At 42.1% G+C, this 26,284-nt stretch overlaps 1 protein-coding gene across 1 annotated transcript in view; it reads left to right on the forward strand.

The window, feature by feature from the left end:
- LOC144799989 (cytochrome P450 4B1-like) overlaps window positions 1-26,284 on the forward strand; it is a 216,099-nt gene that overhangs the window by 113,267 nt on the left and 76,548 nt on the right. Inside the window, exons 5-6 of the mRNA XM_078671646.1 lie at window positions 5,213-5,337; window positions 13,593-13,744. Coding sequence (XP_078527772.1) covers window positions 5,213-5,337; window positions 13,593-13,744 — 277 coding nt within the window. The remainder of the gene's footprint in view (window positions 1-5,212; window positions 5,338-13,592; window positions 13,745-26,284) is intronic.

The raw sequence follows: 26,284 nt of genomic DNA on the forward strand, positions 1-26,284 counted from the left end.
GCCTGGTCCAGTCCTTTTCCTACCTAGGTGTATTATTTGATGGGCTTTTAAAGTTTAGACTTCTAGTGGACAAACACTGCTCAAAACTGGTGGCCTCATCAGGGGCCATAATGGGTTATGGGAGAAGGTTGGGAAGATGGTCCCCCGAGCAAGTGTTGAATTTGTATAGATCAATATGCTGCGCCAAGGCAGCCTACGGCGCTGAAGTTTGGGGTTTTGTAAACTTACAGCAGGTCCAGGCAGAGGAAAACACATTTTTTATAAGGATACTGAAAGTTCCTCATAGTACATCTGCCTACATCACACATGAAGAACTGGGAGAACCTTATATCGAGGATCAAATCAAGGTCAGACCGCTTCTAGCCTGGGTGAAGATCTGGTCTAACCCAGAGGCAGGCCTCAGTAGACAAATTATCACAGACTGTCTGAACCGAGACAAAGGGAGCTCCATCCCCTGGCTAAATAAAATATGTAAAGGGCACTTTAGAGGTCATCGGTTGTAAGAACCTCTTCAATGAGCCTGAAGCCCTCACTGCCCAGAATAAAATGTTAGTCAAGAAAAGGTTTGGGGAATGGACATTCGCAAACAGGGCGGCCACTGAAGAGCGCAAATCTACAGTTGTGGCTTGCAGATTATTGAAAATGGAGAGTGGAAGGGAACCCTATCTCTCACTTACCCATAATGCACAGGACAGATTTTATATGACCCGTTTTAGGTTTAACCTTTTGCATCACTTACTGTCTGACCCCCTTGGTTTTACCTTAACGGTTGAGCAGAAGGCTACCTGCGGCTGCGACAATAGGTCTCCGCAGGATACCCTTTACTTTGTTTTGTTACATTACCTAGGCGCAAGTTCCTAGTGGGAATCTTGAAAAGAGCAAAGTTTAAACATGCCAAGGTAGCTTTATTGTTCTTGCAAAAGGCCAATGGTGCATATACCCTGTCCTGTATCATGAGTTTTATTAAGATGGCGGTGAGGATAAGGAATTCGAGAGAGATGAATTGATTGATTGTAATGTCCTGTATATCGAGACTCTGGATAAAATGAAATGAAATGTCATGAATTGAACTGTTTTTTAATGTGTTCTTATATGGTTTTATGTACTTTTATGGTATCTTTTCAAGTGCCGAATAAAGAAATATTTGATTTGATCTCGAACTCAACCAAAATTATGCTGGTATGGATTTATATGGCTTTTCATGCAAGCCATCTTTTATTTATACTCGCATTTCTAGAGGGTGGTTTGCACAGAAGCAGGGATTGCTTAATATGGTCTACTATTAATGCCTGCTTTAAAAACATCACAGTATGATTTATTCTTTGCTTATGTGTATGTATTTTTTTGCCATTCTCTTTCTTCATATGAAGTAGTTCTGAACAGGTGTTTATTCAGAACATACATACACATGGGTAAATACCTGCAGTGGGATAGGAACAGGCTTTATGGGTATTTACAGAATTATTTTCCTCTGTAAAGGAATTCCCTCACTTACATGTAGTGTGGTGTTTCCACGGGATATGACCTTTGTACTAAAAATAGTGCTTCCCCCAACTTAAAATTGAGCATCTGCTCTCTGATGTTTATGCTAGATTTAACAAATTAACCATTTGTACCATTCGACAAGTTGATTGAAATTTGGCAGACTCTTAAGCTTACTCTTGTTTTTTTTAAAACTGCAGATCCATCAAGGGGGTGACACAGTTAATGGGTGAGGGCTCAAAAATGTTTTAATTTGCTGGTAGCTGTGGCATCCTCTGACGAATTCCGATTCAGCAGGATTCATCCTGTGTTGGGTGTGCAACTTTTGTGCAGATTAATCTAGGAAGGGGCTAGAGCGCTCTCAAAACATGAAACTCCAATTTTGTTGGGCTGAACCCAGAAAGTGTCTGTCATGGATGGAGGGGTGAGGTGGCATTTATTGAAAACTTTCCACCACAATCTTGAAGCAGGAATTGATTTTTTTTGTTTGTAAGGTATAGGTTAGACTTATCGAAGGCAGTATCGATGTAACGGTTTATCAATTTCTTTTTCCTGAATCTGAGGAATTTCTCTTAGAAGCGTAATTGACTAGTAGGGTGATCCAGAGGGTGGAATAGATGATTTTGAATGGAAAGTCCTGTCCTCACCCAAAAAAAGAGCATTTGGCTAATTGGTGGATACTGACTTTCGACTCAGACTACTGTGAAGTGGGTATGGATGGTGGGTAAGGATGGAGGACTGTTTGAGGAATAGCGTAATGTACTTCTATTTATTGCTATCACATATCGTTTTACATTAGGCCAAAGACTGTGCCAGCCTCAGTGTGGACATTATCCACTGCTAATTTTATACATCTGCTTCACTTTCCTCAGTCCAGGAGCTCGACTTAATTTTGGCTGTACCTCGTCTCCCCTATGCTACAGTCCTCTGAGGAAGGATGTTTTGCTTCCTCTTCTGCCCCTCACTTGGCATAGAATTTTCCCTTCTTAGTCTGGCCCTATTCTGCGTCCTTCTGCCTAACATCTCCTTCGGACCCCACCGTCTCCTCTATTGCAGTTTTGTTTAATTTCCTTTCAATCAGTGTTTCTTTGTCTTGTAACTTATCACTGTTGCTCGACTATTCGCATGAGTTTCAAAACCAGTCCCTAAAACACCAGTGAGCGGATTTTTGCTGAGCCTATAGGATTTGAATAAAATACATTCTGTTAATTGTGTTTTAAATGCACTCGTCAAATCATATTGATTATCTGTTGATTTAATTTTTCTGCTAGTTTGCCTTTTCGTTCATAAACTTGGATTATACAGTATAGTTTCTGACTAGAAAACTGCTCACCACAATGATGATCTTTTTTAAGACACATATTTAGAATTAACGAAAAATTATGTAAAGCATTTGTCTGGCTTCCAGTGTGTTAGCGATACTGACAACCCACAGAACTCCTCCAGGTTTCCGTCCTTCCCTTATTCTGTTCATACATGTGTAAAACAATAATTTTGCATCTAGTAGTATATCGTTAAGAGCTCCTCCCATGTTAAGTTTCCCTCTCTCTTCTTCTCTGATCAATTCCACACTTGTATACTATGATCTGACTAAAGCAGTTGCTTGGTTGGATGACAGGGCTCCTTGAGATACACTAGCACTAATTAATTTACTCTTAACTATCCTAGTAGGGGCATCATGAACTTTCTGCTCAGGTCATTGCTTTCAATATTTTTTTATTTCTTTGAGAAGTTTTATATAGCGCTGGCTAGACCCGCAGGTATCAGAGCACTTTACATAATGATTCATGAGATTACATGGTTACAAACATTACTGGAGCATGGCAATACATACAAAAAGCAATGTTACATAGGTACAAGATACAAGACAAATGGGGCAGGGAGGAAGAGGGGGTAAGGTAAGGAGGGTTGGAATGTGTAGGGATCAGGGGGTAAGGGTAGAGACGAGGAGAACTATGTCCAAAGTCTGGCTGGGTAGGTGGCGGCCAAAGGGGTGACCCAGAGCCGATCTCCTCTATAGATGTGTAGGTAGCTCCACCGGAAGTTGGCCACGTTGATCGGTCTCTTTGCGCTTAGGAGTTCATGTAAAATTTACTTTGTGGGGGAGGCTCAGACTCACTCCTTCCTTGCATTCTCTGCTGCTGTGAATGGGTAGTGAGTTGATCATTAAAGTTCACCGAGGGCACTTAGCTGATCCCCATATTCGTTTGTGCATTCGGCAAGGTTGCCATTTTAGGGTCAGGCATCGTCCTTCCTAAACTCGGTGTGCTGCTGCTTTTGGGTCTTAGCCTGGCTGGCTGGAGGCTGCTGCCCTCCCGCGGCCCTGTGACCACGTCAGGTCGCCTTAAGGCGTTCCTGCCTTGCCTGTTGGGAGGGCCGCAACCTGCCTTCAGTGGGGGGTCGGTCACCATTTTCGGATCAGGTACGATCCTTCTTTCACCGGTTGTACTGCTGCTTTTGGGTCTTAAACAAGAGATAGCTCCATGTATCAGATGTCCCCAGATGGCGGTCGTTTTAAGGTCAGGCATTGGGCACAGCTCTTCCATGTCTGGTCTTCACTCTGCTCCTCTGCGGTCCCAGAGGCCTCCCGCTTGTGACCTCCCACTTATCTGGTGCCTCCTGGACTTCTGTGACTGAGGTTTGCCCGCCTTGGTGCTGCGGCCGCGACTATGGGATCAGGTGCGCTGAAGGAGGGAACCTGTTTCACGTCTGATGCTGCCTCCTTGCCTGTGGCTGCTCCTCACTGGCCTTGGAGGGCACACGTAAGTGCGCTCCAGCTGAATCGCCGCGTACACATGCCATCCACGGCAACCAAGAGCCCTGGGGTACTTGACTCACCGGACCCAGTCCGCGACCACACTGCTGTGTCAGCCGGTAGCTCCTTCTGCTGGCAGTCTCTTTCCAGCCCTGTGCCCCTCTGATGCTGCCACTACTCCGTTGTCAGCAGCGCCCTGCCAGTCTCATCAGTAGGAGCTATGACCTCCGGGGTTCGGCGCCATTTTGGTGGTTCATGCCGAGCCGGCAAATCCAGCGGTCATAATGGTTTCCTTGTGGGCCAGCCGCATATATTTGGGGTTCCCCCCTTATCCGACACCGATTCCTGCGTTGAGCAGATACGTAGGCGCTCAAAAAACTTTCCCAACAGCCAGCTGGCGGCGGAGCCGGATCGGATCACGTGGTTAGGTAGGCACCTACAGCCTTGGAATACTACATACATTCTGTGCTGGAGCAGAAAGACCTACTTTATTACACAAACCACACTTGAATATGCCCAGCTTTAAGCAACGCAGGACTCAAGAACCTGCTTGCATGCCTGCTCAGCAGTAAAAGTTGCACTCATGCTTCCTCTTTCTTACCCATCAAAGACCGAGATTCTATTTTCTTCTAATACTTCTCTTTTACATTGTCTCAATTGTCTAATAAAAACTCAAAACACAAAGTTTCTCACAGTATATAAGCTTTCTGCTCACTTATTCTTGTTGATTATCATTGCCATCTCTGTAACTATTGGGTAGAATCATTTGTTATATAATTTTCGTCTATATTTAATAATTAAATATATTAAAAATGTAACCGTTTACATATGTATGAAATCATGTCATCTTGGTTTGCCAGCCTCACATGGAAGTAGCTACATTGCGTTTGTGATTTAAAAGCCTCCACTTAAAAGATAACGTTTGCCACAGTGTTATACACTCAGTGTAAGCATTTTATATTTTTTCCACTTTAGGATAATTTAGAAAAGCTCAATGATAAAAACAAGTCAGTGGAAGTCTTTCAGCATGTCAGCTTAATGACCCTAGACAGCATCATGAAATGTGCCTTCAGCTATGACAGTAACTGCCAAGCAGACAGGTGAGTTTCTTGACTTTTTTCGTTTTTGGTGCTAAAGGTTCTGTGGTGATTTCAGGAGGGGGATCTGTTTAGACTGCGATGATTGGAGACATTTGCTTTTCCCCACCATGTTCCAGGACCCACATCCAGAATTCAAATTGTAAGGTGGGGATGGAAGCTGTGATAGCACCAATCTGGTGGGATCCTGACCACCAGCAATGGCACACTCAACAAAACCATTTTTAGAATGCAGCGAGTAACTTGCTGCCTGATTATCGCATGTCTAAGGAGAAAAGGTGGAAGGTGATTGGGTGGAAATGTACTACACCAGTAGGGAGTCCACAGGTAGGGGAAGATGGCCTACTATGTATGTGTGATGGACTGGGAGTTACTTAGAACTCTTCGGGCCCGAAGAGGGGGGCTACAGCCCTTGTTTCCCCTCCATCCTGAGGCAGCCTGGTAATTAATAGAATTACCTTTCCTCTGTAGGCAAACACATCTCAACAGAACGGTAACATAATAGTTCTCATTTGTGCATCTCAGAGTAATTAATAATAATGTTTACGTCCCTGCCCAATCCCTTGGCAATCGTATGTATTCCCAAAGGGCAAGTTTATGGAGACCCTCCACACCATCCACCAGCTATGAGTTCCACCAGACAGAACAAAGGCACCTGCATGGTGCTACTTGCACTGCCTCGTCTCTGTGTGCCACCATCCACCATGCTCCCAGTATGACTTGCCTGCACAGGTCTTAATAGAGGGCTCATTGGTTAAATTAAGATATTTGATTTATATATGGAACATTCTAAAGCATATTCTAAATTGACGATATTAGCATGAAATTGTCATACTTTTTTAGATTGTTCTCGTTGTATGCTTCAGTTTCCCTGTTTAGTGAAAAACGATATTCTCCTTTGTGAGGGTTTCCACCAGTGACAACTGTTTTTTTCAATCATCCTTACACCTTTTCAACCTCAGCTCATGCTTTTTTTCCCACTCCGGTGTCCAGGCCAAGGTTAGATACAGTGTTGCTGCTCTAATGACTACAGTTTTAGATGTCACCTCACGTGTATCGTTTTTTAAAATTTAAATCTATTTTATTGATTTAATAGGAAAAAGAACGGTACCTCATAGCCCACTTACATTCATCGGCGTGTGGTAATTGCATTGAAGAAAGCAGGTCTGCAGCATGTAAAGATAGAAAAGAGCAGGAGAGTATAGAGAGAGACATTGGAAGGGTACGGTTTGGGGTGTGTGCGAGGGGCCCACCCCAGTGTGTAAACTAGTTGTGAGGGTATTAATGTTTTAGCGATTCGCAGTGTAGGCGTGGATGTCAAACGCAATATTTGAAGAAATTGAGGGCAGGTCAACTCACAGAATTCGTCAGATAGGTACTCTGTGCAAGGTTGCCACATCTTATCAAAGCGGGGGGAGTTGTTGCATGGCAACCACGGTCAACGTCTCCATTACCAGCACCTTCCATATTTTATGCAGCCAGTCCAAGTGTATGGGTACCATCTCTGTTCCCCATATGGAGAGAAGAATCTGTTTTGCTGCCCCTAGTACTAAAGTAATTACCTTGCCTATAGGGAACCGCAGTGGGTAGTAAGAGCATAAAGCTTTGGAATTTGGGTATGTCTGTCTCAAACATAGTGTTTACTGCATCTAATACTCTGGCCCAGAATGATTCCAGCTTAGGGCATTGCCATAAGAGATGCATGAGTGTGCCCTGCTTTCTGCATTGTCGCTGGCATTGCCCACCTCCTGGAGGATCCCACGTGGCAATTCTAGCTGGGGTGAGGTACCAGTAGTGAACTATCTTTTAGGAGCATTTCTTGACTGGTGGTGGTAAGAGCGGAGGTTCGCGTCCGATGGATGTAATTTCATTCTTTATCTATGAAGGGACGTTCATATTCTCTCTCACCATCTAACTTGTGCCGGTGAATCAAGTGGGTGCATTGGTTTCACCAGGAAAGTGTCTGAGAGCAGTTTCCTGTCCGTGGAGCATGTTGGAATCCACTTCTCAAAGGCCGTCAATTCCCTACTAGCATGCGGGTGGATCCAAGGATGAGTCACCCAGTATACCACTGCCAGATACTGCCATCTTGCTGTGTCTGGGAGGTCATAGCATGTCTGTAGTGTATGGAAGTCCATAAGTCCCTAGGAGTCGAACAGGTCTCCCACCCTTTTGCAGTTAGCCTTTTACCATACCTTAAATCCCAGTCCCGTAGCCACTGGTGGAAAATCTGGGTCACCTATCAGTGGCGTCTGTGGGGAGATTGTTGTGAGAGACCATGTCTGAGCTGCACCCTGTCCCTAACTCAGATCGTTGACCTGAGAACCAGAGAGATGTAGACGCCTGGTGGTCAGTGTAATTTAGGCAGGCAAGGTATTTTCCAGATGTGCATGGCTGCAATAGTCTTGTCTATAAAACATTATTGATTTTCTGTGAGTGTATGGGACCATTCCACCATGTAGGGCAGTTGGGCCGATTGGTAATAACAGCGAGGTTTGGGATTCCTAGGCCTTACAGTGACATTGGAAGAAAGACACATGTTCTGGCTATTCATGCTTGTTTACTCTCCCAAATGCAGTCCCAGAGTATTGTTTGCAATCTATCCAGGATCCGCTGGTGGGATTTACACTTAGATTTAGACTTAGTGAGGTCTGTCCTTGTCATTGCTAATAGGTTCCCGTAGTTGTACGCCTCAGTACGCGAAAGCGGGGAGTGCACCTGTATTCCTAAATATGGGATCCCGCCCTCTGCCCTGTAAAACGGGAACTGGGTGCGAGCTTGGGTACTCTCAGGGAGAGTCAGGGTGAGGATCAGAGACTTTTGCGGATTGATCTTAAAGCCTGATGCCTCTCCAAGCGTATTTAACTCAGTCATAACCGCCGTCAGGAAATTGTTTGAGTCAGGAGCATAGCATAATTTTATTCTCCCCCTTTTTTTTCTTCTTCTTTTTCCCCCTTCCTTAAATTACCCTTTGGACATGTCTATATTCTATGCTAAGCTATTGTAACTGCTGTTATTGTGCAATCATTGTTTTTAATTTGTAACTCGCTGTTCCTTATGTAAAGCGCTCTGATACCTCTGGGTCTAGCCAGCGCTATATAAAACTCAAATCAATAAAAAAAAAAAATTGTTCCCCCCCCCATCTGAACACCTGTCACTTGTGGATTAACACTTATTCGTTCTGCAAATGGCTCCATATATAGCGCAAAGAGTAAAGGGGACAGGGGACAGCTCTGTCTAGTCCCTCGTTCTATAGGGAAAGTGGTAGACGTCTCTCCATTGACACAGATGTTAGCTTGCGGGGCTGCATAACATAAATGCACTCAACTGCGGAATCGTGGACTAAGGCCCACATGTTCCTGTACCCGGTACAAATTGGGCCAGTGCGCCCGATTAAATGCTTTCTCAGCATCGATCGTCAGTAGGAGGGCTGGCACAAGAACACTGTACTTTGTCCAAAGTATTTTTGTATTGTCGCTACATCTTCGTTTCAGTATGAATCCTGCTTGGTCTGGATCGACCAGTCCCTGTACACGTGGAGCTAGTCTGTGAGCTAGAACACTTCTAAAGATTTTCATATCTACCTTTAAAAGGGAGATTGGGTGATAGGATGCCAAGCATTTTTGCCCTGTTTTGGAATTACCCTGATGGTAGTCAGTCACATTCATACTTGCAAGGATCCCCTCTTATCAAGTGAATTAAATAACCCTGTCAGAATCAGGGTCAGTTGGGGAGCAAATGTTTTATAAAATTCTTTGCGACAGCCATCGGGCCTGGAGTACTTCCTGAGGCATAATATCCCTTTGTAAAGCTGCAAACATGGTCACACCATGTCGGAGGGGAACACTTGAGCAAGATATGTCACCACATCGGAGTTGTGAAGTGATTCAGTAGAGTAAAGAGCCCTATAGAAGGCCCCAAATGCATTTGCAATGCCCTCGTCTTTATGACGAATGGTGCCGTCTGCCCCTCGTATCTTGGGTATCCTCCGATCCACAGCCTGGGCCTAGGGACGATGCACTAGCAGATGTCCCGCTTTGTATCTCCCAGAATAATATTTCTGATGTCATTTTATCAGAGCATATTCCTCTCTTCCCATATCTTTGGCCTGCAATTGTTTCCGGGTGACTATCAGTTGGCGGCGGATTGCCACCGAGCCCGACCGGGTGTGGGCGGGTTCCAGCTCCTTAATCTGTGTTTCCAGCCTACAGCGTTTGTTCCTCCATTCCCTATTGTATCCTGTGGAGATCTCAATAAAGTACCCAAAGGACTACCTTTAACGTTTCCCAAAGAGTGAAAATGTGAGTCTCAAGTGTGTCATTAAGCTCCAGGAAAGAGGCTAGGGTCATTAGAGGATCATCATGTATTTTGTCGTATGTAAGGAGTTTTGAGTTGTCGGCAACAGGGATAAGCGATCTATTGTCTGCTAAGGTGGAATCGCATGTAGATGGAAGAGTGGTCAGAAAGAGCAGCAGCTCCAATATCCACCGAGATAGTGTCTCACAGTAATCCAGGGGTTATGAAGAAGTAATCAATGCATGCATACATCTGATGGACTGCTGAACAGAATGCGTTGTCTACTTCTGTGGGGTGTGAATGTCTCCATATGTCTGTCAACCCTGCTTCACCCAGCCAGCGTTTGGTATCCAAATTGATTCCCCCATCTTGTCCCGTGCATGTGACAGACCTGTCTTTCTCTGCCTCCATTACGATGCTGAAGTCTCCACCAACCACTAATTCCTTGTCTGGGGAGATTATCAGGTCTCCCAGCCTGTCCCTAAAAAAGGTTTTGTGTTTCTCATTGGGAGTATAAACGGTAGCAATTGTGTACCTGATTCCCTGTATTAAGAAATGCAATGCCAACAGCTGATCTAGGGTGTCTAAGAAGACCCGTTCCTCCCTTCCCACAAAATGTGTGGCAAATAAAATTGCCTCCCCTGCTTTCTTGGTAGACCCGAGGAGAAGTACTGCCGGTCAAACCAATGAGAGTGTAATCTTCACCAGTCACTCTGAAGTGAGTGGGTTTCATGTAGAATACAGATATCACATTTTGAGTCTTTAAGTAAGAAACTAAGGGGCAAATGTACTAACGTTTTTTGCGGGAGCAAATGCGTTTTAGACCCATTTGCGACCGCAAAAAACGTTTGGCCCATGTACTAATCCTATTTTGCGAGTCACAAAATAGGATTAGCGACTTGTATTAGGAAGGGCCATTCCAAGGGCATCCCTTCCTTTTAGCGACTCCTGAAGCTATGTATAACTTTCGCAAAAGAGTCGCAATTTACCACCCTTCATAGAAGGGTGGTAAACTACTCGCAAACAGTAAGCAGTCCACAGGGGACCCATTCCCCTATGTGAGTGGCTCTCAAAATATTTTTTAAGGGGCCTTGAAATATGAAACTGGAAAGTTTCATTTTTATTTTTTAAATGCAGCAGGCCACCATCCCTTGAAGTGCCAGCCATTTCCAATGGGGTCGCAAATTGTGACAGCCTCATTAATATGCATGAGGCATGCAATTTGCGACCCCATTGGGAATCGCTAACAGTTTCTCAGACCCTGTTGTGCATCCCATTTTGCGACTCGCAAATTGGGATCGTCCATCTAGCCCTCCTAGTCATTTAGCTGGAGCATTAAGGCCTCAGACATTGATGCCACATGGCGGGCCCACTGCATATCAGCTGCGCGGCTACCATGCAGGAGGTACAGGCCGAGTAATCGGATGTCCCCTCTACATCGGCCCCAAAAATTCCTCCAAATTAGCGCCACATAAGCGCCATGGATGGATGGGGGCCGATAATATCGCGAGGACACCTCTTCTGCCGCTGTGATGCTTCAGGGCCATGCAGTCTGGCGGAGCTCCACAATAAACATCCTATGCAGCCGCCATCTTCGTGTATCATTTTTTAAAGTTGATTTTGAAACTGTGTTCCAATTTGTTTGTTCATGGTAACACCATTTAATGGCAAGCAAATGTCATGTAGTGCCCCAAGGGTTTGTTTACATAAGTTTTTTTTTTTTACCTAGGTGTGGTACCATGTGTAGTTCTAAAGTTTTTTTTAGCGCAAACAGTGCAAGACGTGTGTCTAGTTTTAGCATATTAGGTCATTGTTTCGTTTTTCTGATATTAACGTTATTCTCTATTGCTCATGAGGGACACATAGCCTTCTTTAGAGTTTATTGGGCGAATTCTCCATCAGCCATTTAATACCCCTGCCACTGTATCGGATAAAAAAAAACGCCATAGCGAAGACTGCCCACCATGGCTGTGGAACGTTACTCTGATAACGTGGCTGTATCGCCATTGATTTACAAATATTTCTGCAAAAAATGTTGTTGAAACTCCACTAACAAATGAAGGTGCTGGTATTGTCCCCAAAGGTGGAGGATAAATGTTAGTATGCATATATCTTGTCTCCTAAACATGCCAGGGAGAGGAGAAAATGTTTTCCAAGATGCTTTGGATGCTAAACATACCTTTTCTGGAAAGGCAGTTCTTGACCGTCTTCTGTGGAGACAGGCATCAGGGTGTACTAGTATTCCTTGCATTGGTGGATGTTTATTACTTACGTCCATATGATCAATCTAGAAGAATAAAAAAACATTGATGTCCTGTGTGGTGTCGCGATTTCCCTTCCACTGGATCTTTCCACCAGGGTTCGTGAGAAGTAAAGCAACATTTCTATTTTGGTCATGATTTCTGTAGAGGGAATAAGCCTCACTTAATGGCACTCTTATGTTATGCAGTCAAATATTGCATTTCATTCACATTTAACAACAAGGCACATTGAAGGTTTTATTTTGTATTTTCATTGTGGAGGTTTATGAAATGTATTTTATTTATTTTAGTTAATGCATTTTTATAAAGTGAAAACTTTACCCAGAGGTGTCAGAGCACTGTACAATAGAACCATTTACGTTAAATGAGAGAACTGTTAACCCCTTCGACGCTCATGACGAGCTGGGCTCGTCATGAGGTAGCCTCCTCGCACGCTCATGACGAGCCCAGCTCGTCATGTAAAGTGCGCTTTCGCAAAATCCAGCGTACGGGGGGGAATCATGCCGCACGCATGCGGTTAAAAGAATGGAACAAACAAAAATAGCAGGCCATATAATCAAAACAACGCAGTCAAAAGGAACACAATATCAAACACAGCAAGCACAGAATGTACAAAGAAAATATAAATAATGTATTATAAAACTCTGTAAATGAAACGGTGTTTTTGTTCTGAGAAATAGGATCCACCGTGATGTACTAAAACACAGAATTAGATTGGGTTAGGTTATCTCGTGTGTGTAGCTCAGCTCAGGTCAGGTGTAAAACCTATAGAGCAGAAATCTTCACCCAAAGAGTTTCTAGGTTTTTGGAACCTCCAAAGACCCAAACATCACTCCTAACCAGACCTATTGAAGTGGTCTGGGATGATTTCAAATGAGTCGAAGCTGGAGAACGCGTAATCTCCAGAACTCTGACCTAAGCAGAGCTAGAGTAAGTACTTTAAAGTTTTCTAAGAATATGAGGATAACCAGTAAGCTGTTGTGTCGATTTACATTTTCCAAGCACCTTCAATGTACCCAAGATGTGGAACTCCAGAGGGCAGCTCTCCCACCCACAACTGTTACTCCAGTTTTAAGTACATTGAAGTAGTTCCATAACTGCAGTGCGGATATTTCTGCCACGTTGTCTGAAGACCAGAACATTTCCCTGTGCTTTCTGAAACCATAATGACTGCTGTTAGCTGGAGTAGCTCTCTGGTTTAATGACGGGGGAAGTGTTGCTCTTTAGTTTTACAATCTAGTTCCACCTTTGGGATGTGGGGCCCTCCCTCCATATTGATCACTGGGTTTTCATTTGCCATGGCCTGGAAGCTCATTTTGTAGTTTGAGTCTTTCTAACAGCAACACCTATCTTTCCTGCATCTTTATTCCTTCTCTCAAAATGTGTGCAAGTCTTGATGGCATCCAGTATGTTACAATATCCTTGTGTACAGGCCTTTCATGTGAGTGGCTCAGAGCAGGTTGGATTTGTGACACGTTCCCGTCTCCATGTAGAATGAATACCTGTTTTCCCCTTAAAATATGCATACAGAAGAAAGTGCAACTTTCTAATAAGTTATATGATGTCTGTCTGAGTTTTCCTGTGATGCTTTGAAACTATTTAATTACTGCAAGACACCTGTTTCATGAATGTGTGCATTCCCACGGTTTCCTTAAATTTCTGCAAGTCAGTCTTTAACCTCTCCTTTCTCTCTGATTTCAGTGATTCTTCCTACATCCAAGCAGTGTTTGATCTCTCATACCTTGTGCAGCAAAGAGTGCACTACTTTCCTCACCACAATGATCTGATTTACTACCTCAGCCCACAAGGCTACCGCTTTCGTAGAGCCTGCAGAATAGCCCACCTCCACACAGGTAACAGTAATGCACTTTATCACTTTTGACATTCATGTGTTTTTGCCGACAGTTTTGTGATTCTTATATTACAATTAACTGTGTTATCGACCATTGCAGATATTGAAGATATTACTTCTAAAAAAAAAAAGACCTCACTTATTGTCAAGGTCAAAAGGTACTGATAGAGCACGCAGGTCACCCGACTACAATGTTATCAATACTCACCTGGGCCCATAATTCAATTTACCAATATTTACTCAATCGGGCAACCTACACTCTACTACCAGTCTATTTTGTTCCACTAATTCCTATACCATTGACTTACCAATCCTTGTCACTGGTACCTATGTTTTCAACCAAAAGGGAGGAACCCTACTACTTGTAATTGGGACTAGGTAGAGTCTGAGAAACAAAACAATGTCCCAAAGTATCCCTTATGGATATGTAAGTACAGTACTAACCAAAGACATGTATATGTAACGACAGTCCTGCAATTAGAAAAACTAAACATTCATTGTGTCAGCCAACGCTATAATAATACACAAGTATCCAAAAATTTGATATATCAAAATGTACAACTTATTTATTTATACATACAAGTTTAAAAACAATGTACTGATTAAAAAGCATAAAAAACTTTACACAGTTAAAATGTATTCATTACAGAAAACAAAAAGTCGACGCAGCGTTTATGTGCTCAGTAGTTCACCTTCTTCAGGACAGTTTTCTCACTGTATTTGTGAAGATTTTACAGCGTTTCTTATGAGGGACTCCTTTTTGATGGCAGAATACCTCGTGTAGGATATCAGTTATAATCTTTTCACTTTGTGGGGACTTTGGATGTAGCCACCGTGACTTAAATTCTTTTGTTTATTATGGTAAAGAATTCTCTGGATGTATGCTAAAAGAAGCTGTGATTACAAGGAGCCTGATGGGGTCTACTTGACAGTCGCAATTTGGATACCTCCAATCCTCGGGACGTCTCAAGGGTTTGACAATACTCAGCTTGATTATCTGAATGTTTCCTTTTTATCGTCACCCCCAACTTGATATATGATTTTGGTGTCTTCTTTATGGCTATTTATATTTTCTCTTGAGTCGGCCTTTACTAAAGATTCCGGCCTCCCCGCATCCATCCAAGGTCCCGACTTTCCATCAGGCTCCTTATAATCACAGCTTCTTTTAGCATACATCCAGAGAATTCTTTACCATATTAAACAAAAGAATTTAAGTCACGGTGGCTACATTCAAAGTCCCCACAAAGTGAAAAGATTATAACTGATATCCTACACGAGGTATTCTGCCATCAGAAAGGAGTCCCTCATAAACGCTGTAAAATCTTCACAAATACAGTGAGAAAACTGTCCTGAAGAAGGTGAACTACTGAGCACATATCACCGAAACGCTGCGTCGACTTTTTGTTTTCTGTAATGAATACATTTTAACTGTGTAAAGTTTTTAATGCTTTTTAATCAGTACATTGTTTTTAAACTTGTATGTATAAATAATTAAGTTGTACATTTTGATATATCACATTTTTGGATACTTGTGTATTATTATAGTGTTGGCTGACACAATGAATGTTTAGTTTTTCTAATTGCAGGACTGTCGTTACATATACATGTCTTTGGTTAGTACTGTACTTACATATCCATAAGGGATACTTTGGGACATTGTTTTGTTTCTCACACTGGTACCTATGACCACAATGTATCAGGGAGTTTAGAATAATAGGCGAACAGTTAAATAAACCATAACATTTGCACTCCTATAATAACCACAGACTCGGGGAAGTTGTAAACTCTTTATCTAATCATCATCAAAAGTCATAAACCACACATTAAAAGCAATTAAACTATCAATAACCAACATCAGAAACAGTGTATAGCTATGCAAAAGAAATATTATGCCAACCATTTAGCAAGTTTGAATTAAAGGGAAGGGAAACAAGGAACATGCTATTTTGAGAAACAGACTTTTCAACTTAACTAAAGGAGGGTAAAGAAATGGAACATACTAGAGGATACCGTTTAAGCAAATTATCAAAAAGGTAAGGGAAAAAGGGAACATAATATGCAATTACGAATCTAATTTAGCATATGACTATAGGGAAGGTAAGAAAAAAGGAACACACTAATAAATCGAATAATCAAACCTAATCAATTTTAAGGGAGGGTAGAGAAATAGGACGCTATTTATTCAATCATTAGACGTTGACATTCAGCTAAACGAGAGGGTAAGAAAATGGAACACGCTAACAGATAAAAAAAATGCGAATTTCATTTACTAAGGGAAGGGTAAGAACAAGGAACATATATATATTCAAAGTTTGCAAATTAGGGAAGGTAAAGAAAAGGACACAAATTATAATGACAATTACCCACACAGATTTATATTTACCTAGAATGGTGTGAAGACCAACCCTGGCCACGGGTCAGTTGAAAGGACGGAAGAACCCCAAAGAATGCAGTTGCCAGTAGGCCAGCAGGTGCAGTATGGAAAATAGGACAGGGTAGACCAGATTTGGATCAGGACAGGACCACCAAAGGTTACGACCAGCACCTGCAGTTCACTTGCAACGCCTGCGCTACTCCCTCTCTGCAAGGAATCAGCCAAAACCCCGACTGGGTTATAGCATGTACCAGCAAAGTGCTTCGCCAGCACTTCACCTTCCCAGAACCCCGATTGGGTCAGCGAGTCTGTCTGACAGAGTGCTCCGCAGCCCTCTGCTCTTAGTCACCTATTGAGTGCGTTGGGTCAGTGACAGGTCAGCTATTCGGGCAAGTCGGACAATTTCTCTAGCTAAACCTAGGCTAGTTATACTATTCTCCAGGTCAGTGTACCACCCCCCAGTGTTGTAAGAATCCCCATTTTCGATTGGACAAAAGAAGAGGACAGGTCATCACACCATACCAAATTTTAGAATTTTGCCATCTCTTATTCAAATTAACGTTCCCGCCCATCGAATTCAGGTTCTCATGACATCTGTATTTCATCTAACAATGGATGTTCTATTGACAAATACATTGTATGCAATTTAGCTTCTTCTAGCCGGGACAGAAGTCATCTTCCCAGGCGCATCTTGGCTGTGTCTGTCTTTGGCTTGAGTTCAATAACACAGAGTTCATCCTCTCGCTGCAGACTGCCATGCGCGGAAAGGGCTTCCAAGATGGAGTAAATATCACCTCCCAGGCCCAAGGATTACGATACATGAAAAGTAAAGGAAACAATTTTAGGACACAGAATAAAATGAATACACTGTATACCATGAATTTCTACACTATACCCATTACTTCATAATAAACGATAGCATTAGGAGTAAGCAGAACGAACAGCTTAGCAAAAGCAGCAGTGCAAGCTTCTCGCATGTGAGAACGCAGAGCAGCCATATTAGCTCTAGTGCGCAGAAGCAACAGATTTCCTCCAAAGCTGCGAGTACATCATGTAACGTGGGTATGACAGACGCAGGCGCAGTAGAAATTCCCGCGTAGCAGCAGCCATTTTATTTGCAAGCGTATTAGGATTAGTAAACACATAAGCAAGCTTCACTCGGATACCCAGTAATGAAGAAAAAGGGACAAATTACTAAGACAAACATATTGGTTAATTCGTTAACGTTATTTCGAGGTTCTTGAATACAAGCAAGTCGCTTCATATGCGAATCCTTGCTCCATCAGTACTTTATTCTGCCACTGAAAGCCATAAAAGCAGACATTTAAAAAAGACATTTAATCAAAGATACAATCAATTAATAAAACGAAAATCACACGAATAAATATCATAAAAACACTTATAGTCGTACATATTGAACTTACGTTTTGATTATATACATAGATTTCTATGCTAGTTTTTACAATATTCCAAAAGGTTTACTTTGGTAACCTAGGAAACTCAGCTAAATCCTGCTAACTTGCCCAAGCTCTGTGCATATTTTTCAATATCATCTTCACAGAAGGGTGCGCACCAAAAAAATGCTTCCCATCCCACCACCCTAAACCCCCCCTTGGAATCTATATATCAGGTTTACTTTACGTCCCACCAATGACAATAAAATAAATCCCTCAGTACTTTGAACTCTGAAACACTAAATACCTTTAATAATCCTGTAATAATTGCCATGCAGGATAAGCTTCTTTCCAGAATAGTTCTCACTGGTCGGCATCTACTCCGGAGAGGACTTTGCTTGGCCTTTGAAAAAGCAGGGTAAAGATTGGTGCACAACTTAAGCAATATCAGGAACACCGCCAAATTTTTGATGCTAACTGATGTTGGCTCCAAGCCAGGGTCCATGCCATACTGTACAAAAACACTTCCCACCATCAGGCCTGACATAGCACACAGATGAGAAGCTCTTTCTCCTTAGTGGTCTGGTTGCAGCATTAAACCAAGTTATGTGCAATTTCCTGTCCACAAAATCCAGAGTCCAATCCAGAATCCCAGAACAGAATCCAATAATTTACAGGCACGAAAATTATTTACTGAAATCTTTAATGCATCTTCCACTAGAGAAAGTTATCCTTCTTCTCGTTTGCAATAACATGTAGCATTCCCAAGGCCGTCCTCCCACAAACTTGCAGACAATGGCCCTCTTCAGAAAACACCTCACATCAAATCCTACACTGATGACACAAAGATCTGATGGCTAAATGAACAACTTCCGAAGGTTCTCCTCTCGATGGCTAAATGCAATATTTGAAGCAGCGTTTTTACATTCGGACATTTGGATGCAACAACAGTCTTCTTCATCACAGCATCTGAAATCAAAATGAAATATCTGATTGAGTTCATGCATTTAACCTGGATAGTAACGCATTTACGGTCCCAAAGGGTGCTCACATTTTTGGTACCAGGCAATACTCATTTCTCTAGAGTAAGGAGTTGTATATAAAATCAAACAAGATTATTTTTATGCATACCGTAGCTGCCATTTTTGTTGAGATTAGCCTTCTTTTAAATACATTTAATTAAATGACTGATCAGATGCAACTGAGAAAATAAAAGTGAAGAAAACAGACTAATAGAATGTGTGTCAAGCTACAGCTATTGGAATAATAACATATATGGGTAGACCTACAACTGTTGTACACCCAATTATATGTATGTGTCAATACATTGCAAAAATGTTGTGGTATAAGGATTGTAAAATCCCAATAAACTAATTTTAAACAAAAAAAAATTAAGAAAATGAGAGCCAGGCTTTCTCACAGCCAGGCAGAAAATGCTGGGCCAGGATGCTGGGAGAAATGGCTGAGGGCCAGATGTACAACCGTTTTTTGTGAGGTTGCAAACGGTAAATCAGCCTGTTTGCGACTGCAAAATGGGTCTGTGCAATGTACAAACCCTATTTTACGAGTTGGTAACCATGGGCGTAGGAAGTGTGGGGGAGATATCCCCTCCAGATTTTGGAGCGGGGGGGATATGGGGGCAAGTGTGTGGGAGGAGGACAAAAAAATGTCCCGGTCACTGCCTTGATTCTCAGGGCCATTAACGCACAAAAGCGTTACCTATTATGGCCCTGCACTTGACCTGCTGACCTGCCTCCAGTTATCAGTGACTAATCTGCTGGTCACAGAAGGAAAATGTTAGGAGGCCATCCAGCGCCTGAGCCCTTTTTTGTGCTAATTATTGCTGGCCTTGTTCTGCATGTGGCAGGACAAAGGGAGAGTGGAGTTGAAAGCAGTGTGTGCTTGATTACTGTCTGCATCCTGCCACCCTCTGCAGTACCCCAACCTGCTGCTTTGAAGACTAGCCCTGCAGGGCAGAGAGAAAGATGACACCTGCAGGCTAAAAAGGAGGCTCCCTGAAATACAACATTGTCTAGGATCACACTTTTTGGTGAAACAGGGAAGCTGAGTTTTGGCCCAGACTTTACATTTTCACTTGCACAATTCAGCTTCTAGAAGTGTATCTCTTTCTGCCATATACTCTTCATGTTTTTCGCCTAGTTAATGAAGAGTTAGATTACAGAATAGGTGACCGGGAGAAGCCACGTTTTATTTTGGGTAGTTATGCCTAGCATTATTATTTATGTTGTGGTTATCTTTACATACTTGAGCATAGTGGAGTATATTGTGATCTTTTCTGTTTTTAATAGTCTTGTTTGACTTGCATTATAATTTGTTTAATTCCTTTTCACATTTTAGGAGTAGAGACAGGAAAACAAAATCAATAAATAAAAAATAACAGTTACATGTTATGATGTATTGAATGTAATTGCATTTATATAGCGCTTAGTACCCCTGATGAGGTATCAAAGCACTTTTTTTCAGTGAGTATCACGCTACTCTGGAACCCAAAAAAGATTAGTGGTGAATTAGCATAGTGAAATATGAGATTATTTTGGGCGTTCAATATGTTAGTCTGTTATCTGGATTAAGAAGGACAGTGGAGGGATAGAAGGGGAAAAGCTTTGCATGTATATCGTGCTTTCTACCCCTGGTGAGGTGCTGAAGTGCTTTTCGGCGAGTAGCAAGCTACTCCGGAACCAGAAAAGGATTAGTGGGGAATTAGTCTAGAGAAATATTAAATTAATTTAAGCGGTGGACATTTTAGTTTTATTTGGATTGAAAGTGTAGTGGAGGGATGGGGGAGTGAAGGGTTTGCATTTATATAGCTCTTCTTCCACTGATGAGGTGTTGTAGCACTTTGTGGCGAGTAGCAGGCTACTCTCGAACCCAGAAAGGATTTGTGGTGAATTAGTGTAGTGAAATATGAAAGTAATTTGAGCGGTGGGTGATATGTCAGTCCGTTATTTGGATTGAGAAGGGTAGCAGAGGGATAGAAGAGGGACAGAGGTTTGCATATATATATATAGCGCTTGTTACCCCTGTTTGGGTGTTGAAGCACTTTTTTGGAGAGTAGCACGCTGCTCCAGAACCCATAATGGATTAGTGGTGAATTAGTATAATGAAATATGAAAGTAATTTGAGTGGTGAATATTAGTCAGGTTTTTGGATTGAGAAGGATAGCAGAGGGGTAGAACTAGAACATTATTTTTGATTTGAGCTGTTAGCATGTGTGTCTGTTATTTGGATTGCAAAAGGAATATTGGAGGGATAGAAGAAGGAAGGGCCAAGAAATTATATATATTTTGCTACTTTTTTTTTGGAATTCATTGCAGTAGGAGGGGGCTTGGGATGATTAAAGGGGAGGTGGATGGGAAGAATCAGAGAGAAGTGTTTAGAGAGGCTTATTTTGGAATAAATAGTGAAAGAGGTATGAGATGATGCAAGGAGGGGTAGAGGAGGGAAGAGTCTAGAAAGGGTTATTTTAGGGATCATAGTAATGGTATGGGGTTTTGGGTTGAATGGTAACGTGGAGGTAGAGGATATATTGAGAGAGGCATAGGGTGGGAACTAGGATGATGCATTGGAAAGAGTAATAGAATGAGGTTTGAGATGAGTCAGAGAGTGGAGGCTGAGGATATATTGAGAGTGGTATAAGGTGGGAAATAGGGTCTGCATTGCAGAGAGTAGTGGAATGAGGTCTGTGATGAGTGTGGGTGGTGGTAGAGGATATATTGCCAGAGATATAGGGTGAGATATAGAGTAGTGCATTAGATATGCTGAATTACAAGCAAAGTAATACATATAAAGATACATAGGTACATGGAAGGTATATATTAAGTACATGGAAAGTATATATGCATAAGGAAGGTAATATATGTGATTAAAGTCACATTTAACAAACTCAGACTTTCAAGTGTTGCTGTACTTCAATTTTTTTATATAAATTGTGAAGCAATTGCAGATAGATAGTTATGATAACATGTTTTTTATGCAGTCACATACACATTTTAAACAGACTATTGTAACTATAAGTAATATGTACGTTTGTTAAGCAGAACTAATGAATATCTAGATCTTTAAAAAGATAATTATTATACATGTTATATACAGAGGGATATGCAGTATATTTATGTTTGAGTATGGTGGTTATGTGTGGGGAACAGCCAATTCTTGAGTAGTCTTCTGAAGATAAGGTGTTTATCCGTGGATCTTATGTTTGGGCGTAAAGAGTTCCATAGTTTGGCTGCTAGAATGGAGAAGGATGTGCCACCCATGGTTTTTTTCTCGTGGGGTTTTGAGGCAAGGTGCCACTCTAGAGCAGAGGTGCGTTTGTTGTATGTATTGTGTGATTTTATTCTTGATGAAGAGCGGTCCTGTTCCATGTTTTGCTTTGTGGGTCATACAAAGTCGCTTGAATGTGGATCTTCTAGCAACCGGTAACCAATGTAAGACTTTCAAGGCAGGGGAGATGTGGGCTTGCAGTTTTATATGTGAGAGTTGTCTGGCAGCAGAGTTCTGAATCTGTTGTAGTCTTTTTGTAGTTGTTAAAGGTGGTCTGTGGCAGAGGCTATTGGCGTAATCTTGTGTAGGAATGCCAGGCGGGTGGAAGATGCGTTGCCGTGTTTTTTTAGTAACAAAGCTTGATCTTGCTAGTCTGTCCTCTTGGGCATTCATTGATAGGCTTGAGTCCATCGTCATAATGAGGTTTGTTACTTCCTTTGATACTTGAGGCACTGTTCCCAGATCATCAGGCCTTGCAGTGAGAGGGTAATAATTTTTCCAATCGCCACACGTGAGTACTTCCATTTTGTAGCATTCAATTTGAGATGGCTCCATGTCATCCAATGATCCATGGCTCTAAGACAACTGAAAATTGGTGAGTTTCTAATGTCTTTGGGCCATTCCAGTTGAAGGAGTATTTGTGTTTAATCTGCATAGTTATAGCACATGAGGAGAAATTGGTTAGGCAGTGCCGGTAATGACTTCATATAGATGTTGAAAAGCATGGGTGTGATGATAGAGACTTGAGGGACCCCTGCTTTTGTGAAGTACTATTTGGAAGAGAATGGATAACATTAGGTCTATGCTGGCTTCGCAGAGTCTTTGTACCAATACCATGAAAACTGTGTCAAAGGTAGCAGAGAGGTCCAAGAGAAGTAGCACAGCAACCATGTTCGGTCAACTGTGTTCTTAAGGTCATCCCAGATGCCAACGAGTGCAGATTCTGTGTCTCCTCCCGGATGGAATCCAGTTTGGAGGTCTTAAAGTATGGCATTATCTTCAATGAATTGTGACATATGGGCAAATACTGCTCTTTCTATCTTGCTATCGGTCTGGAGTTTTCGGAGTTCAGCAGGCCCAGGTTTGTTTTCTTCAGTAGAGGGGGTACGTATGACTTTTTTAGTTGTTCTGGAAATATTCCGATAGTTAAGGAATTGTTGATGATTCTTCTTACTGGTGTGGCAGCAGAGGTTGTTAGAAGAATTTTCTTCAATGTTTGTGGTGGACTAAGTTCAGAAAAGCTGCCGGCAGGCCTACTTGCATTGACCAAGTCCATAAATTCATTGTGTGAAATTTGATGTATAATCTATTACGTTTCTGTAAACAAAGTTTGTCTTGATTGGTGTTTGTTTTGAGCCAGGCACGTTGATGCTTTCTAATTTGATGTCTTATTTCATTAATCTCTGTATCTCTCCAAGGTGCCGGTTTTCTTTTGTTCTGTTGTGTTGCTTTTAGTGGTATTAGGATTTCTAAGTGTTCAAAGTTGAGTCTGTTCTACGGTCGATCAGTGGATGCATGTAAGGTGGGTTTAGGTGTGTCAACTTAGTGTTGTTTTATGGAAAGCAAACAAATGGTGGTCTGACTATGTGAGTGGAGTCACTGTTCGAAAGTTAACTAGTTATGTATTTGCAAAAATGACATCTAGAATGTGTCCAGTGATGTGTACGAGTTTGTGGACGAACTGATGCAGGTTAACCTCATCGCTGCTTGAGTTTCCCCTGCTGTGCTGGACAGCAATAAAAACGGGTGTGGTCATGACGAGCTCAGCTCGTCATAAGAATACGAGCACTGTGCTGCATGACGAGCTGAGCTCGTCATGAGCATGGAAGGGGCAAAGTGCGTCTCGGTTAAAGATGATTGTTTTCGGATGGGACATATTGGGTTTGTCAAATCAAATGTTGAAGTCACCCAGTGTTATCAGGTTTGAAACCGTGTCTAGAAGTGTGTCGAGGATTGTTACATTGTTGAGTGGAGGTCTGTAAAGGAGCGGGAATTTACATGAGGAACACGGTGTAGGATTGCATCTGGTTAAAAGGGCCTCACAATCTTTTATGGTGACATCATCCGCTTTAGTGATATGTAATATTTGTCTGAACACAACAGGTAGGTCACCTCCTCTTTTGCCTGTACTAGTTTGAGTGATAGTTTGATCGCCTAGAGGAGCGACTTCATGCAAGACTGGAGCCATATCATCTCCCAACCACGATTCAGTTATAAAGAGTATGTCAGGTTTTGTGTTACTGAGAAGGTCGTAGATGTGATGCTTGTTTTTAGGGAGCGATCAAGCATTTATTAGTACACAGTTTAAAGAATGTGCTTTGGTGACAGTGAGTAGTATTTTATGGGCTTGTAACAGGTGTGTCCTTAGTGCTGGTATTAGCTGTTTAAGGAAAGCAATAGTGTAGCTGTTCTGTATTGTGTTCCTCGTCCAGCAGGCTAAGGCATTTTGATGTGTCTGCGTGTGAGAGTGAGTTGGTGAGCTGTGTTGTTTTTGTAGTGTAGCCTTGTTGTGCAGTAGACTTGGAGAAGCAAAGTTGTGAGGAGTGTCATGTTGCTTATTTTGTTTGCGTTTGTTAGGGTGGAAGTTATATGAGTTAGGGTTGGTGGTGTAGCATGTTGGTCATGTTGTAAGGCTCTAAATTGACCAGTGGATGATAGGCGGTTAAAAGAGTTGCTGAGTTGTTGTATATGTGTTAGGTGCAAGGGAAGAGAGGAAGCTTGAAATTGCTGTTTGTTCTTGGTGTGTATCATTTGTGTAGTCAGGAAAGTAGGAGTGGGTGTATGTTTGTAGTTTGTGATGGAAAATATTATGAGGTGTGTATGAGAGATTTTGTTGTGCTGGTTTGTGTGTTATGTTTTGTTTTTGAGGAGTTGTCAAAGGAGGTGCTGATGTATCTGTTTTCTGAGAAGGACATGTATGTAAAGTATTTTTCGTGAGTGGAAGTTGTAAGGTAAGGCGTGTGGTGATGTGTTTGTGAATAGGGTATGTGGGGTGTAAGAGGGGTGAATTAGAGTTAAGAGTGTATGATTTGATTGCTGAAAGGTAGTAAGTGTTATGCAGTGGAGTATAAGTGCTGCGTGTTAGAATGAAAAGGAGGGTGTTGGTAGAAGAAAAGATGGAAGGCTGAGTATAGGTGTGCTGGACTTATAGGAGTAATTATAGGAGGGAGTGTGTGCCTGGATGGGATATAGTTACATATGATGTGGATTTGGGTTGTGCTTGTAATGAGTGGTTTGAATAGTGGTAAAGGATAGAGTGGTGTATTGTTTGTAAGTGATGTGGAAATGTGTGGTAGCTGGGGTAGAAGGTTGTATAGGTGTAGATTATGGGGTTATGTAATGGGTGTTGAGACATTGAACTTTGTGTAGGATTAGCTTGTAGTAAAACAGTGGTGTACATTTGTGGTGAGTGTGTTAATCTGGTTGTGGGTGGGGTAGGTGGCTGCTGGTGCATGTACATTTGGGCTGCATTTCTGGCCCTAGGCCTGACCAGTCTTGAACAGGCTCAAACAGGTTACTGCCCTTGTCTTCTCTGCCCTAAGCCTCGATGCCCGGTCTGAGGCACCCTCAACCCTTAGCTTAAATAACCCTAGTAATCAGGTGACCCCGTCGGCCAATAGGAACCCTAACCCTAATAAGTCACAACACTAGTCCTAAGCCCTAGAACCAATAACGTGTCACTGCATTTTTACTAACTTTTGAACCGCTTGAGCTAGAAATGAATTGTTATTGGGTTAAAATCTGCAGATTATGCTGCAGATGGGGGATTATGTGGCAAATCTATAACTATGAGAACATTTCTGCGACCGCACATCGCATAATTCTAGTGGCCGTGCCCCTTTCCCCCACCCCAGAAATTTGTCTCCTATACCCCTGTCGGTAACCTATTACCAACTCACAAGATAGGGTTTGCGACTCGCTATTAAGAAAGGGCATGCAAAGGACGTCCCTTTCTCATAGATAGTCGCACTTAATTATGGTTGAAAGGATTAGCGTTAATATTTCATTAAGTAAGGCTTTTCACAGTTTATCTTGATGGGCCTTGTGACTGGACCACTTTTTTTAATTATTCATGAGCTAAGAAAATGTTCATACTGTATAAGAGTCTTATTTACAATTCTTCCCCCTTAGCTACTGAGTTTGTATGTTTGGATGTTGAATCTGGGATGAAATCTAATGATTTGCATTTGTCGTTGACAGATGACATCTGTCTACGATGTTGAGAGCATCCAGAAACAGCTGTACTGAGTAAAGACATTTTGGGAAGAGAGCATTAAAAATTGAGTTTTCGAAGTGTTACATTTTATGATGAGGATCAGGCATTCAGGGCTGGATATTTATTTAGATTCTGTGAGAAAGAAGGATGACAACATCTTGGGAGGTTACATTTAAGCACAACTGCATGTTCTCTGTATTTTCATGGTGGAATGTGTTAAAGTTTTTCAGAGCAGACCTAAGTGACTTCATGTCCACGTTGATTAGGGTAGTT

The sequence above is a fragment of the Lissotriton helveticus genome, chromosome 1_2 (genome assembly GCF_964261635.1).
Source record: "Lissotriton helveticus chromosome 1_2, aLisHel1.1, whole genome shotgun sequence".
Taxonomy (NCBI): Eukaryota; Metazoa; Chordata; class Amphibia; order Caudata; family Salamandridae; genus Lissotriton; species Lissotriton helveticus.